At 48.2% G+C, this 15,800-nt stretch overlaps 1 protein-coding gene across 19 annotated transcripts in view; it reads right to left on the bottom strand.

The window, feature by feature from the left end:
* The window catches only part of fars2 (phenylalanyl-tRNA synthetase 2, mitochondrial), a 480,761-nt gene that overhangs the window by 394,798 nt on the left and 70,163 nt on the right, over nt 1-15,800 (bottom strand). For 9 of the 19 annotated variants that reach the window (XM_068054458.1, XM_068054459.1, XM_068054466.1 and 6 more), the window contains 2 exons: nt 10,855-10,981; nt 6,295-6,447 (listed from right to left, as the gene is read on the bottom strand). The exons of 8 other annotated variants lie outside the window; for them this stretch is intronic. In XM_068054458.1, coding sequence (XP_067910559.1) covers nt 6,295-6,447; nt 10,855-10,863 — 162 coding nt within the window. In that variant the 5' untranslated portion in view covers nt 10,864-10,981. Of the gene's footprint in view, nt 1-6,294; nt 6,448-10,854; nt 10,982-15,800 lie in introns of those variants that run through there. 2 more of the 19 variants (XM_068054478.1, XM_068054468.1) reach the window with 2 other exon arrangements.

Genomic DNA, 15,800 nt, shown 5'->3' on the forward strand with positions numbered 1-15,800 from the left:
TGAGGGATCGGAGAGAGGGTGAGGTGAGGGGGAGAGGGGAGGGGCGGGGGAGACGGGCGAGGGGAGAGGGAGAGAGGGCGAGGGGGATGGGAGGAGGGGGATGGGAGGAGGGGGATGGGAGGAGGGGGATGGGAGGAGGGGGATGGGAGGAGGGGGATGGGAGGAGGGGGATGGGAGGAGGGGGATGGGAGGAGGGGGATGGGAGGAGGGGGATGGGAGGAGGGGGATGGAGGAGGGGGATGGGAGGAGGGGGATGGGAGGAGGGGGATGGGAGGAGGGGGATGGGAGGAGGGGGATGGAGGAGGGGGATGGGAGGAGGGGGATGGGTGGAGGGGGATGGGTGGAGGGGGATGGGTGGAGGGGGATGGGTGGAGGGGGATGGGTGGAGGGGGATGGGTGGAGGGGGATGGGTGAAGGGGGATGGGTGAAGGGGGATGGGTGAAGGGGGATGGGTGAAGGGGGATGGGTGAAGGGGGATGGGTGAAGGGGGATGGGTGAAGGGGGATGGGTGAAGGGGGATGGGTGAAGGGGGATGGGTGAAGGGGGATGGGTGAAGGGGGATGGGTGAAGGGGGATGGGTGAAGGGGGATGGGTGAAGGGGGAGGGGTGAAGGGGGAGGGGTGAAGGGGGAGGGGTGAAGGGGGAGGGGTGAAGGGGGAGGGGAGAAGGGGGAGGGTGAAGGGGGAGGGGAGAAGGGGGAGGGTGAAGGGGAGGGGAGAAGGGGGAGGGGAGAAGTGGGAGGGGAGAAGTGGGAGGGGAGAAGGGGGATGGGAGAAGGGAGATGGGAGAAGGGGGATGGGGAGGAGGAGAGGGAGGGGGAGGGTGCAGGGGGAGGGTGCAGGGGAGGGGAGAGGGTGCAGGGTTGAGGGTTGAGGGTTGAGGGTTGAGGGTGGAGGGTGGAGGGGCGAGGGGCGAGGGGCGAGGGGCGAGGGGCGAGGGGCGAGGGCGAGGGGCGAGGGGCGAGGGGCGAGGGGCGAGGGGCGAGGGGGAGGGGCGAGGGGGAGGGGCGAGGGGGAGGGGCGAGGGGGAGGGGCGAGGGGGAGGGGCGAGGGGGAGGGGCGAGGGGGAGGGGCGAGGGGGAGGGGCGAGGGGGAGGGGCGTGGGGGAGGGGCGAGGGGGAGGGGCGAGGGGGAGGGGCGAGGGGGAGGGGCGAGGGGGAGGGGCGAGGGGGAGGGGCGAGGGGGAGGGGCGAGGGGGAGGGGCGAGGGGGGAGGGGCGAGGGGGAGGGGCGAGGGGGAGGGGGAGGGGCGAGGGGGAGGGGGAGGGGCGAGGGGCGAGGGGGAGGGGCGAGGGGGAGGGGCGAGGGGGAGGGGCGAGGGGGAGGGGCGAGGGGGAGGGGCGAGGGGGAGGGGCGAGGGGGAGGGGCGAGGGGAGGGGCGAGGGGGAGGGGCGAGGGGGAGGGGCGAGGGGAGGGGCGAGGGGGAGGGGCGAGGGGCGAGGGGGAGGGGACGGGGAGGGGACGGGGAGGGGCATGGGGGACGAGGGGGAGGGGAGACGGGGGAGGGGAGACGGGGGAGGGGAGACGGGGGAGGGGAGACGGGGGAGGGGAGAAGGGGGAGGGGAGAAGGGGGAGGGGAGAAGGGGGAGGGGAGAAGGGGGAGGGGAGAAGGGGGAGGGGAGAAGGGGGAGGGGAGAAGGGGGAGGGGAGAAGGGGGAGGGGAGAAGGGGGAGGGGAGAAGGGGGAGGGGAGAAATGGGAGGGGAGAAGGGGGAGGGGAGAAATGGGAGGGGAGAAATGGGAGGGGAGAAATGGGAGGGGAGAAGGGGGAGGGGAGAAGGGGGAGGGGAGAAATGGGAGGGGAGAAATGGGAGGGGAGAAATGGGAGGGGAGAAGGGGGAGGGGAGAAGGGGGAGGGGAGAAGGGGGAGGGGAGAAGGGGGAGGGGAGAAGGGGGAGGGGAGAAGGGGGTGGGGAGAAGGGGGTGGGGAGAAGGGGGTGGGGAGAAGGGGGTGGGGAGAAGGGGGTGGGGAGAAGGGGGAGGGGAGAAGGGGGACGGGAGGGAGGAGGGGAGGAGGAGAGGGGAAGGAGGAGAGGGGAAGGAGGGGAGGGGAAGGAGGGGAGGGAAGAGGGGAGGGAAGAGGGGAGGGAAGAGGGGAGGGAAGAGGGGAGGGAAGAGGGGAGGGAAGAGGGGAGGGAAGAGGGGAGGGAAGAGGGGAGGGAAGAGGGGAGGGAAGAGGGGAGGGGGAAGAGGGGAGGGGGAAGGGAAGGGAGGGGAGGGAAGAGGGGATGGGCGGAGGGGGAGATGGGAGGGGTGTGAGGGGTGGGGGAGGGGAGGGTGAGTGGAGGGGGATGGGTGAGGGGAGGGAGGGGGGAAGAGGGGGAGGGGGAAGAGGGAGAGGGCGAAGGGGGGGATGGGCGGAGGGGGGGATGGGCGAAGGGGGGGATGGGCGAAGGGGAGGATGGGCGAAGGGGAGGATGGGCGAAGGGGGAGGATGGGCGAAGGGGGAGGATGGGCGAAGGGGGAGGATGGGCGAAGGGGGAGGATGGGCGAAGGGGGAGGATGGGCGAAGGGGGAGGGGAAAGGGGGGAGGGGAAGGGGGAAAGGGGGGAGGGGAAGGGGGGAAGGGGGGAGGGGAAGGGGGGGAGGGGAAGGGGGGGAGGGGAAGGGGAGGAGGGGAAAAGGGGGGGAGGGGAAAGGGGGGGGAGGGGAAAGGGGGGGGAGGGGAAAGGGGGGGGAGGGGAAAGGGGGGGAGGGGAAAGGGGGGGGAGGGGAAAGGGGGGGAGGGGAAAGGGGGGGAGGGGAAAGGGGGGGAGGGGCGAGAGGGTTGGGCAAGAGGGGGGCCAGGAGAGAGGGGTGTGAGGGCGGGAGCGAGCGATGGGGGGGGCAAGAAAGAGGCGTTGGAGGGATGTGCAGTGGAATGTGAGGCGAGGTGGGGGGCCAAGCATCGGGGGGGGGGGGTGAGCGTGTGGGGGACGAGCGCGGAGTGACTGGGGAAAGTGCAAGACATGGAACACAGGAAGGAAAGGGTATTAGTGATAGGAAGAATGGGGAATGGAGGTGAGGGTATTGGGGAGGGAACGGAACTAGCAGTTTGTGAGGGCAGGAGACAAAGACTTGTGAATGGGGTGCATGCCAGGTGCAGCATTTTCTGCTGCACTTTTAGCAATAGCGCAGGACTGCAAGCAGTGTCATGAGAGGAACAGCTAGTAAAGGAGTGACTGGAACCTTGGAATTAAACTGTAGGAAAACAGTGAATGAATGGTTCCACTGGCGGGTGAATGGGGAACAATGGGATGGACACAGGATCCTTACTGGAAGGACCAAGAGGAAAGGGAAAGTTCATGAATTGAGGGCCATTCGATACTTCAGAACAAGTGGCTATTGAGGTAGTGACTGGAACATCATTTAAAAAGGAATGGGAAAAATATCTGGAAAGGAAGAAATAAAAATTTATGCCCACTCATTTAGTTGTTCATAACACTTTGCAACTTCCTGCACCCATCCACACAACTTATTGTATCTCCTAATGTCTTTTCATCTGCAATCTTGGATATATAACTCTATTCCTTCATCTAAGTCATTAATACATACGGTGAAAATCTAAGGCCCCAGTACAGATCCCTGAAGAACAACACTTGTCACAACACGCCAAATCAGTAAGCAAATCCTTGAACACTCTGTCTCCTTCATCCTAATTAATTACTGACCCATGTCACAAGGTTACCATGTGTTCTTAATTTTGCTAATGATCCTTTGTGCAGAACCTTACCATATGCCATCCAGAAGTTCATACAGACAACATCTATAGCCACTGCCCTTTCCACCATGTTAGTCATCTCCTCAAAAAAATCAACTAGATTAATTACACATGATCTACTGTTCACAAATTCACGCTGACTCTCTTTAATCAGTCCGAGTACTCAGTCACTCTGACGATAGATCTGAGTAACTGCCCCACAATTGATGTTATAGTGTTACCTGGGTTCTTCCTCCATCTTTTCTTAAATAATGGGGTGGCAATTCCAATTTTCAATCCAAAGGCACAATTCCGAAATTTCGAGTGTTTTAGAAAATTATGACTAATGGATCTACAATTTCCTCACCAATTTTTGTTAATACCTTGTTCTATGTTAAGTCTCATTTTTTTTTAATGAAAACTCATATTAAACTGACTAAGCTCCTTGCCTTGATTTGTTTTTAGGTTCTCTTGTCCACTTTCTCCACTGTGAAAACTGATAAAAAGTAAATATTTGACAACTCTGCCCTTTATTATCAGTTGTAGTCTTTCTTGCATCTATCTTTAATGGGCCTACATCTACCCTCTTAATATATTTATAAATACTTTTTATATTAGCTTTGATATCCTTTGAGTTTTTTAAATGTATTTCTCTTGAGCACTTATTACTTCCTTGTATCCCTTTGCTGCTTTTTATAGCTTTCCCTGTCTGCTGGATTTTCAGTTTTTCTTGCACTTATTTAAGTCTTTTAGGTGATGGTGCCTCTTACCTCATTTGTTGTACATGGTTGCCTAACTACATGGAGACATCCTCGACTATCATTTAACGAGGTTGTGAACTGGTCGCCATGCAGTGGGATGTAAGGAGAAGAAGGTTGGTGTGCTTTAGCAATAAACAAACCACTCAAGGAAAGTAAAGCTGATAAGTGTACAAGTATGAGAGAGAAATAGGTCACAGAAGAAGAAATTGACAATCATGGAAAAGGGAAAGAAAATCGTGCTGAAAACCAGAAACCAAAAGGGAGAATGAGAGGAACTGCAAACACAATTTGGGAGGTGAGGGAACAGTAAGTAAAACCAATGTTTTATACTTTTTCATTTTTTTTTCAAATATCTCTCCTGCACATTGTCAAGAAACCCCCCATGCCAAATGAGAAATATTAATTTCAGCAGTTGGAAACTGATATTAGACTTTTAATGGGAAAAAATCCTACAGTAACTTAAAAAAAAACTAGCAGCCAAGATGGCCACCGCAATTTGCGTCTGAAACACCTTTTCATATTCAAAAGATCTACCTAGAGCCAGAGGTTTCAGCAGCATGGACCCAGAAAAATGGCTTGCTATAAGTGATAGAATTACCTAAAATGGCTTAATTAGCATATTGTCAAGACAATCCTAACATATTGACTTTGAAAGAGCAAACCCCCTCTAAGTGTAAATTGGTATCCTGGCACATGTGGAGCCAATTCCTAACCTTGAATTTCATTAGAAGTTTCCGCAAAACCTGAAGCAGCCATGTGACCGTCTGTCCATCTTGAGGGGGGAAGCAAATTTTGTTTCCTTTGGACAAAGTGACAAGCAGAAACTGCAGAGACTGCAGCAGCAGAGAAAGCTGTGGGCTTCCCTTTCTCTCTCTCTCTCTCCTCATAAAACATCAAGTTTGAAAACCATCTGGGACTGTGGACCCTCCAAGCCTACTGACTGCTACAGCCAGCAACCAGGGCAAGAGAGCCAACTTCAATTCGACCTTCAAGAAAACCCTGAGCAAAGCGGGCCAACCACAAAGTGTACTTTGACCAGGGAAGACTTCAAGGATAGAGCTTCAGCCGAGGACTACTGAATCATACACTTCACAGACTGTGTATTTAAGTTCCATTCATTCTGGACTGTAATTCAACCACCAAATCTACTTTTCCCTCTGTAATCTATTTGTGTGCGTGTGACTCTCATGTGAACGTGTGCATGAACGTGTAGAGATTTGGTTTAGTATTTTTAGATCGAGGCTAGATCAGGGTTAAAGTATAATAAACTTACTTCTTTATTGTTTAAACTCAAGAACACCTGTCCAATTGGTTCTTTCACAAGCACAGTAAAGGTAAAAGGTCAAATAAGCTGAAGGGCAAGAGGAAAGCCTAACACCCCCTCCTCACCTGGCCATTACAATATTCACAATACACACACCACATAGAGCTTGCATGCTTAAGCACCTGGTGCATATTCTGTAAAGTAAATAAAGCATTCAGCGTAAAGTGCTCCATAAATTGCTTCATTTTTTAAAATCCACAAGAGCACCAGCTGAGTACATAAGCCTTCTTTTAATACTGGACAAATCACAAAAGTACTTAAATTGAAGGCCCCACACTCTCCCAGCTTTGTGGCATCGAATGTTGCTGACATCAGCAAAACAAAATGCTTCACAATTTTGTACTCCAGAATATTGTACTGGAGAAAGCAAGCACAGCAAATTTAAATGTTTGCAGCCCCCTCTTCCCTTTCACATTCCACAGATTTAGCTTCTCCAAAAAAAGTAGGTAAAAGCCAAGAGAGCTTGGCTTTGATCAAAAACTAGGCAATGATACTGTTCTGTATCTGGCAATTAATAGCGATATAAAAGCAACCTGGAATAAGTCCCTTCCATATTTCTCTGAGGAAAAATATCTGGCCTTAACGTAATCGCTATGTAGAAGTTGCAGATGTAAATTCATATCCATGCTGGAGTGGTAATGTGCTATGTCACCTGGAACCTTTGTACTGGAACATCTGTATGATAGCTGTCAAGAAAAACGATATGCCAAATAAGGATAATTAATCAGTTGAAAACTTACATTAAACTTTCAATGGAAAAAATCCTGTAGTTAAACTTTTAAAAAAAAACAGGCAGCCACCTCTCACGTTTCAAGGCCTCCAACAGGAGACAGAGATCTGAGGAACATGGACCCAGAACAATGGCTTGCTCTAAGTGATTTAATTACTTAAGATTGCTTTATTAGCACGGCATTCAAGGCAAACCTAACACCTTTGACTTTGAAAGTAAAAACCCCTCCAAGTGTAAATATTGGCATCCTAGGGCCTGGGGTGCCAATTCCGAACCTTGAATCTCATTAGAAGGTTCCAGAGAATACACTGAGGCAGCCATGTGATCATCTACCCATCTGTGAAAGCTGGGAGTTTCCTTGAAGAGAGAGAGACAAGCAGTAAGTCAGACTGTGCAGCAGCAGAAAGGCTTTGTGCCTTCCTCCCTCTCTCGCTCCAGATAACACCATAAGTTTGAAAGCCATCTGCGACTGTGGATCCTCCAAGTCTACAGATTGCTACAGAGAGAGAACAGGGGAAGAGAGTCACCTACAAGTCTGCTTCCAAGAAAACCCTGAGCCAAGTGGGCCAGCCACAAAGTTCATTTTGACCGGCCAAAGACTTTAAGAATACTTCAGCAGAAAGACCACCGAATCACCAACCTCACAGAATGTGTATTTCATTTTTATTTACCCTGTCTGTAATCCAACCACAAAATCTACTTTTCACTCTGTAATCTATTTGTGTGTGTGAGATTCTCATGTGAATGTTTAGCATTTGGATATGGGGACCAATTGTAATATTTCCAAATTTGCTGATGTCACAAAACTAGGAGGGAATGTAAGTTGTGAGGAGGATGCAAGGAGACTTCAAGGGGATTTGGACAGGCTAAGTGAATGGGCAAGAACATGGCAGATGGAATATAATGTGAATAAGTGTGAAGTGATCCACTTTGGTAGAAAAAACAGAAAGGCAGAGTATTTCTTAAATGGTGAGAGGTTGGGAAGTATTGATGTCCAAAGAGACCTGGATGTCCTTGTTCATGAGTCACTAAAAGCTAGTATTCAGGTGTAGCAAACAATTAAGAAGGCAAATGGTAGGTTGGCCTACCAAGGGGACTTGAGTACAGCAGTAAAGATGTATTGCTTCAATTGTATAAAGCCTTGGTGAGACCACACCTGGAGTATTGCATTCAGTTTTGGTCTCCTTATACAAGGCAGGATATACTTGCCATAGACGGAGTGCAACGGAGGTTCACCAGACTAAAACCCTGGGTTGGTGGGATTGTCTTATGAGGAGAGATTGCAGAAACTGAGCCTGTATTCTCTAAAGTTGTGAAAAATGAGAGGTGATCTCATTGAAACTTATAAAATTCATACAGGGCATGACAGGGTGGATGTGGATAGGATGTTTACTCTGGCTGGTGAGTCTAGAACAAGGGAAAACAGTCTCAGAATAAGGGGCAGGCCATTTAAGACTGAGAGGAGACGGAATTTCTTTACTCAGTGGGTGGTGAGTCTGTGGAATTCTCTACCCCAGAGGACTGTGGAGCTCAATCATTCAACGTGTGCAAGACAGAATTCGAAAGATTTCTGAATACTAACGACATCAAGGGATATGGGGATAGTGGGGAAAAATGGGGTAGAGGTGAATGGCGGAGCAGGCTCGACAGGCCAAACGGCCTACTCCTGTTCCTATTTCCTACAATATATTAAAAAAGGACAGCACTCCAGAAAGGAATTCCAAGTAGAATGATGGAACAGGTCATCTCAGTAAAGCAATGGACAGAAACATTAAACTATTAAAGAGATAAAGGTGGTACTAAAAACAAAATAAGTGGGAGACTAAGAGAAATGCAAGAAAATGGGAGGGACAGAAAATGTGGACAACCTTGAAGGTTGGATGTGAAGGTGAGAGCTGTTTGAAGTGGAGGCTATCGATAAAGTCTGTAGTTACTCAAGTTAATGTTCACACCAGAGGGGTTGCATGGTTCCTACGCGAATGGTGAGATATTATTTTTGAAACTTGTAAGAATATAACCAATGAAGTTCAATGTATTTTAGTAAGCCAACTGTCTCAATTCCATGCTTAAGAGTCTCCAACAATGCTCTAAGGAAGCTTCACGATTAAGATCTCCTCTATCATCACAAGATCAAAGCCTTACCAACCTCCAAACGTGAGATACCCAGGGGTACAGCTGTAGCTTAAACTGCTAAATCTGAGCAGCTTACTAGCACAGAACACTAGTAGATTTCCCACTGCTCATCCAGCCAAACACTCTATGCATTAAGCAACTAGCTTGCTGAATTTTCTGAAGCCAAGCAGGAAGAATCCCTGGCATCATAAGGATTATCTTAGAAACAAGCTTTCATCATCGGGTATGCGATCCTGGAGCCATCTTGACCCTAAAAGAACTCTCTGATGTCCTTCAAGAAAGATAGTTGCTAATTGATCGGTAGGGTAATGATAAGCAGGGGTCTGACCCATCCCCCTCCCCATAAACTGATAGCAGATACCAGGAACTCCCTCAGCACCGCAGCAAAATGTCACTACATTATATACTCAAGTCCATAGTGAGGCTTGAACTCACGACTATCTGACTCAGAGGCAAGTTTTTAAAAATTCTTTCATGGGATGTGAGCATCACTAGCAAGGCCAGCATTTGATACCCAACCCCAATTGCCCTTTAGGTGGTGGTGCTGAATTGCCTTCTTGAACCGCTGCAGTCCATCTTCTGCGGGTACACCCACAGTGCTGTTTGGGAGGGAATTCCAGGATTTTGATCCAGCGACAGTGAAAGCAACGGTGATATATTTCCAAGTCACGATAGTGTGTGACTTGGAGGGGAACTTGCAAGTGGTGGTGTTCCCATGCATCTTCTGTCCATGTTCTTCCAGCTGGAACAGGTCGCAAGTTTGAAAGGTGCTGTCAAAGGAGGCATGGTGAGTTGCTGCAGTGCATCTTGTGGATGGTACATACTGCTGCCATTATACGTCGATGGTGGAGGAAGTGAATGTTTAAGGTGATAGATGGGGTGCCGATCAGGTGGGTTGCTTTGTTCTGGATGGTATTGGGCTTCCTGGGTGTTGTTGGAGCTGCACTCATCCAGGCAAGTGGACAGTATTCCATCACACTCCTGACTTGTGCCTTGTAGATGGTGGACAGGCTCTGGGAACTCAGGAGGTGAGTGACTTGCTGCAGAATTCCCAGCCTCTAACCTGCTCTTGTAGCCATGGTATTTATGTGGCTGCTCCAGTTCAGTTTCTGGTCAATGGTAACCCCCAGGATGTTAATAGTGGGGGATTCAGCGATGGTAATCCCACTGAATGTCATGGGGAGATGGTTGGATTCTCTCTTATTGGAGATTGTCATTGCCTGGCACTTGTGTGGCGTGAATGTAACTTGCCACTTATCAGTCTAAAACTGAATGTTGGTCCAGTCTTTGCTGCATATGAACATGGACTACTTCAGTATCTGCACAATCAGCAAACATCCCACTTCTGACTTTATAATGGAGGGAAGTCAATGATGAAGTAGCGGAAGATGGTTGGGCCTAGGACACTACCCTGAGGAACTTCTGCAGCACTGTCCTGGGGGTATATTTGGCCTCCAACAATCACAACCATCTTCCTTTGGGTTAGGCATGACACCAACCAGTAAAGAGTTTCCCCCCTGATTCCTGTTGACTTCAGTGTGACTAGGGCTCCTTGATACCACACACGGTCAAATGTGCCTTGATATCCAGGGCAATCACCTTCACCTCTTGAGTTCAGCTCTTTTGTCCATGTTTAGACCAAGGGAGTAATGAGATCAGGAGCTGAGTGAACCTATCGGAATCCAAACTGAGCATCGGTGAGCAGATTATTGCTTTGTTTAAGTGGCGCTTGATAGCACTGTTGATGACACCTTCCATCACTTTGCCGATGATCGAGAGTAGACTGATGGGGCGGTAATCGGCTGGATTAGAGTTATCCTGCCTTTTGTGGATTGGACATACCTGAGCAATTTTCCACATTGTTGGGTAGATGCCAGTGTTGTAGCTATACTGGAACAACTTGGCTAGGGGCGCAGCTAGTTCTATAACACAAGTATTCAGTACTACAGCCAAGATGCTGTCAGAACCCATAGCCTTTGCAGTATCCAGTGCCTTCAGCCATTTCTTGATGTCATGTGGAGTGAATTGGATTGGCTGAAGACTGGCATCTGTGAGGCATCTCCTCACCTCATGAGGAGGCTGAGATGGATCAATTGATACCAACTGAGCCAAATTGACATTTAGAAAAACTACACAATGCATTTCACATGTTAGCTTTTTGAATATATGTGATATAATTTGTTTTTATTTAACATTTTAACATTTACATTTTGTTTAAAAGAGAACTGACCTGTTGCATTGTTTCAGCAAGCCCTATAATGGAGTTTATAGAATTCCGATATTATTGATAAAGCTTCTTCACAGATCTGATTTATTTTGAGAGATTTTCGCTGGGTTCCACTTATATAGATTAGCAGCTGCAAACAAAATGTAGACAAGCCAATGGGCCACAATTCAGACATTCTCAACAATTACCAACATCAGAAGATTGGCCTCCAAACCAACCCAATTCATTAAAATTAGAGATATATTTGAAGCACTGAACTTGCTATATTGTATTTGGCATTTGGATCTAACTCCTTTGAGTGCACATTTCCCTTCCGCTTTCTTGTACAATCAACAATTTTGCCTCGTTGTTCAAAAGCTGTCCCAAAAACAACCAAATCCTTGAACTAAATCAAGCAAACTTGCATTGGCTCAACACAAGTCTTCCTGTGCTTGTCCCTACAGACAGGCAACCTTGTACTTCCAACGAAAACAACATGCAGTGAAACAAACACATGATCACAAGTCTGTTGATTGATCATAAAAACAGATGTTGCAAAGGTCACACTCCTGTCCTGCTGTTTTCTAATTATAACAGGTTTCCCAGTGACGATGTGTACTCCTGCCAGCCTTCGAGGTAGAAGTCAAAAGGAAAGCAGCTGATGTGGTTAACCTGTACAAAACAATGCTATCAAACACAAGTACAAAAACAATCCCCTTTCAACTGTCCAGACTACAATAATTCCTGCTTAAATTGTGTTCCTGTACAATCGTCTGCAACTTCTTTCAGCCCTAAAGGTTTCTTGCAGCATGGCTGTATTCCAAGTTTTCTGATGAAATGCTATTAAAACCAGCGAACAGAGTCAGTCAATACCTATTCCATTAATGTTTGTGGTTGTTTTGTTTTCCCCAGACTGGTATTTATAGTGACTTGAAGCTTGAAGGAGGTCCAGACTTCACCAACTGAAATCCATATTGTGAGTTGGAATTTTTCCTCGGCTTGAAAGTTTTTTGTGCCTTAAATGGCTGGCAGTTCAAGTTGATAATGTCAAGATGATGGCAACATGGAATGTGGCACCTTATTCAATGACAGGACGAACAGTCTAACTCCTTAACCAAATAAATTTAAGAATAGAAAATGAAACAGGAATGATGGAGAAGAAAATAAGGTGAATTAGTCATATTAGGTACGGAAAGGGGAAAAAAAGGGAAAGATTGGATTGAGAGGGAGAGAAATGAGAACGTAAACGTTTTTTTAAAATTTAAAATGTAAAAATCTCGACAAACAATTTACTACCTGCAGGAGTGAGACTCCACAGTTCTAACTGCTGGACAGCAGTGGACCTGCAACAGTGATTAAACAGAGAATAAAAAGACAGAAAAGTTAGGATTTAAAAAAAATACTAGTTTTAAGATCCCTAGGAATAACTTATTACCTGAAAGAGTGAGACTCTCAATTCTTCCCTTTCTGGGTTTCTAGGCTTCAGGTTAAGTGGCACTGCTAGAACATAAATCTCATCATTAAATGGGTTGTTAGATCATTAAATGCCAGCCCAACTTTCTATGATCAGTTCCATTCATTTAAAAAAGTGAAAATGCACAAACTTCTTGAAACTCACAAGGAGGTTGATGGCGAGTTCCAGCTTTTGCAAGGCTAAAGGCAGAGCAGTTTGTGGCAATTCGCAGCTCATACATTTTCAATTGCTGGTTTTAATCTTTACTCACTAATAATAGCGTGCCCATTTAACTCATCATTATTTACCCAGCAAGTTCTGGTCCAAAATTTCAAATAGAAATACTTATTGCACGACAGGTTAAGTCTTTGGCTATAATGCACTAAGATATGCAGCATGCTTTCTATCCCATCATGTGGCCTTGGAACAGGAATAGGCCATTTAGCCCCTCAAGTTTGTTCTACCATTCAATGAGATCATGCCCAACTTGTGACCTAACTCTATATGTATAATTCTTCATGTGTGTCAGCCATGGCTCAGTTGGTAGCACTCTGAGTCATAAAGTTGTGGGTTCAAGTCTCAAAGAACAAAGAACAGTACAGCACAGGAACAGGCCATTCGGCCCTCCAAGCCTGCGCCGATCTTGATGCCTGCCTAAACTAAAACCTTCTGCACTTCCAGGGACCGTATCCCTCTATTCCCATCCTATTCATGTATTTGTCAAGATGCCTCTTAAACGTCGCTATTGTACCTGCTTCCACCACCTCCCCCGGCAGCAAGTTCCAGGCACTCACCACCCTCTGTGCAAAGAATTTGCCCAGCACATCCCCTCTCAACTTTGCCCCTCTCACCTTAAACCTATGTTCCCTAGTAATTGACTCCTCCACTCTGGGAAAAAGCTTCTGACTATCCACTCTGTCCATGCCACTCATAACTTTGTAAACCTCTATCATGTCGCCCCTCCACCGTTCCAGTGAAAACAATCAGAGTTTATCCAACCTCTCCTCATAGCTAATGCCCTCCAGACCAGGCAACATCCTGGTAAACCTCTTCTGTACCCTCTCCAAAGTCTCCACGTCCTTCTGGTAGTGTGGCAACCAGAATTGCAATATTCTCAGTGTGGCCTAACTAAAGTTCTGTACAGTTGCAGCATGACTTGCCAATTTTTATACTCTATGCCCCGACTGATGAAGGCAAGCATGCCGTATGCCTTCTTGACAACCTTATCCACCTGCGTTGCCACTTTCAGTGACCTGTGGACCTGTACACCCAGATCTCTCTGCCTGTCTCCTAAGGGTTCTGCCATTTACTGTATACTTCCCACCTGCATTAGATCTTCCAATATGCATTACCTCACATTTGTCCAGATTAAACTCCATCTGCCATTTCTCCACCCAAGTCTCCAACTGATCTATATCCTACTGTATCCTCCGACAATCCTCATCATTATCCGCAACTCCACCAACCTTTGTGTCGTCCGCAAACTTACTAATCAGACCAGCTACGTTTTCCTCCAAATCATTTATATATACAATAAACAGCAAAGGTCCCAGCACTGATCCCTGCGGAACACCACTAGTCACATCCTTCCATTCAGAAAAGCACCCTTCCACTGCTACCCTCTGTCTTCTGTGACTGAGCCAGTTCTGTATCCATCTTGCCAGCTCACCTCTGATCCCGTGTGACTTCACCTTTTGTACCAGTCTGCCATGAGGGACCTTGTCAAAGGCTTTACTGAAGTCCACATAGATAACATCCACTGCCCTTCCTTCGTCACTTCGTCAACAAACTCAATCAAGTTAGTGAGATACGACCTCCCCTTCACAAAACCATGCTGCCTCTCGCTAATAAGTTCGTTTGTTTCCAAATGGGAGTAAATCCTGTCCCGAAGAATTCTCTCTAATAATTACCCTACCACTGACGTAAGGCTCACCGGCCTATAATTTCCTGGGTTATCCTTGCCACCCTTCTTAAACAAAGGAACAACATTGGCTATTCTCCAGTCCTCTGGGACCTCACCTGTAGCCAATGAGGATGCAAAGATTTCTGTCAAGGCCCCAGCAATTTCTTCCCTTGCCTCCCTCAGTATTCTGGGGTAGATCCCATCAGGCCCTGGGGACTTATCTACCTTAATGCTTTGCAAGACACCCAACACCTCCTCCTTTTTGATAATGAGATGACTGAGACGATCTGCACTCCCTTCCCTCGGCTCATCATCCACCAAGTCCTTCTCTATGGTGAATACTGATGCAAAGTACTCATTTAGTACCTCGCCCATTTCCTCTGGCTCCACACATAGATTCCCTTCTCTGTCCTTGAGTGAGCCAACCCTTTCCCTAGTTACCCTCTTGCTCTTTATATACATATAAAAAGCCTTGGGATTTTCCTTAATCCTGTTTGCCAATGACTTTTCATGACCCCTTCTCGCTCTCCTGACTCCTTGCTTAAGTTCCTTCCTACTGTCTTTATATTCCTCAAGGGATTCGTCTGTTCCTAGCCTTCCAGCCCTTACAAATGCTTCCTTTTTCTTTTTGACGAGGCTCACAATATCACGCATTATCCAAGGTTCCCGAAACTTGCCAAATTTATCCTTCCTCCTCACAGGAACATGCTGGTCCTGGATGCTAATCAACTGACGTTTGAAAGACTCCCACACGTCAGATGTTAATTAACCCTCAAACAGCCGCCCCCAATCTAAATTCTTCAGTTCCTGCTTAATATTGTTATAATTAGCCTTCCCCCAATTTAGCACCTTCACCCGAGGACTACTCTTATCCTTATCCACAAGTACCTTAAAACTTATGGAATTATGGTCACTGCTCCCGAAATGCTCCCCTACTGAAACTTCGACCACCTGGCCAGGCTCATTCCCCAATACCAGGTCCAGTACGGCCCCATCCCTAGTTGGACTATCTACATATTGTTTCAAGAAGCCCTCCTGGATGCTCGTTACAAATTCTGCCCCATCCAAGCCCCTAGCATTAAGTGAGTCCCAGTCAATATCGGGGAAGTTAAAATCACCCACCACTATAACCCTGTTACCTTTACATCTTTCCAAAATCTGTCTACATATCTGCTCCTCTACCTCCCGCTGGCTGTTGGGAGGCCTGTAGAAAACCCCCAACTTCGTGACTGCACCCTTCCTATTCCTGAGCTCCACCCATATTGCCTCGCTGCATGACCCCTCTGAGGTGTCCTCCCGCAGTACAGCTGTGATATTCTCCTCAACAAGTAATGCAACTCCCCCACCCCTTTTACATCCCCCTCTATCCCGCCTGAAGCTTCTAAATCCTGGAACATTTAGCTGTCAATCCTGTCCTTCCCTCAACCAAGTCTCTGCAATAGCAACAACATCATAGTTCCAAGTACTAATCCAAGCTCTCAGTTCATCTGCCTTACCTGTTATACTTCTCGCATTGAAACAAATGCACTTCAGACCACCAGTCCCGCTGTGCTCCGCAACAACTCCCTGCCTGCTCTTCCTCTTAGTCTTACTGGCCTTATTTACTAGTTCCCC

Source organism: Heterodontus francisci, chromosome 2 (assembly GCF_036365525.1).
Source record: "Heterodontus francisci isolate sHetFra1 chromosome 2, sHetFra1.hap1, whole genome shotgun sequence".
NCBI classification, from domain to species: domain Eukaryota; kingdom Metazoa; phylum Chordata; class Chondrichthyes; order Heterodontiformes; family Heterodontidae; genus Heterodontus; species Heterodontus francisci.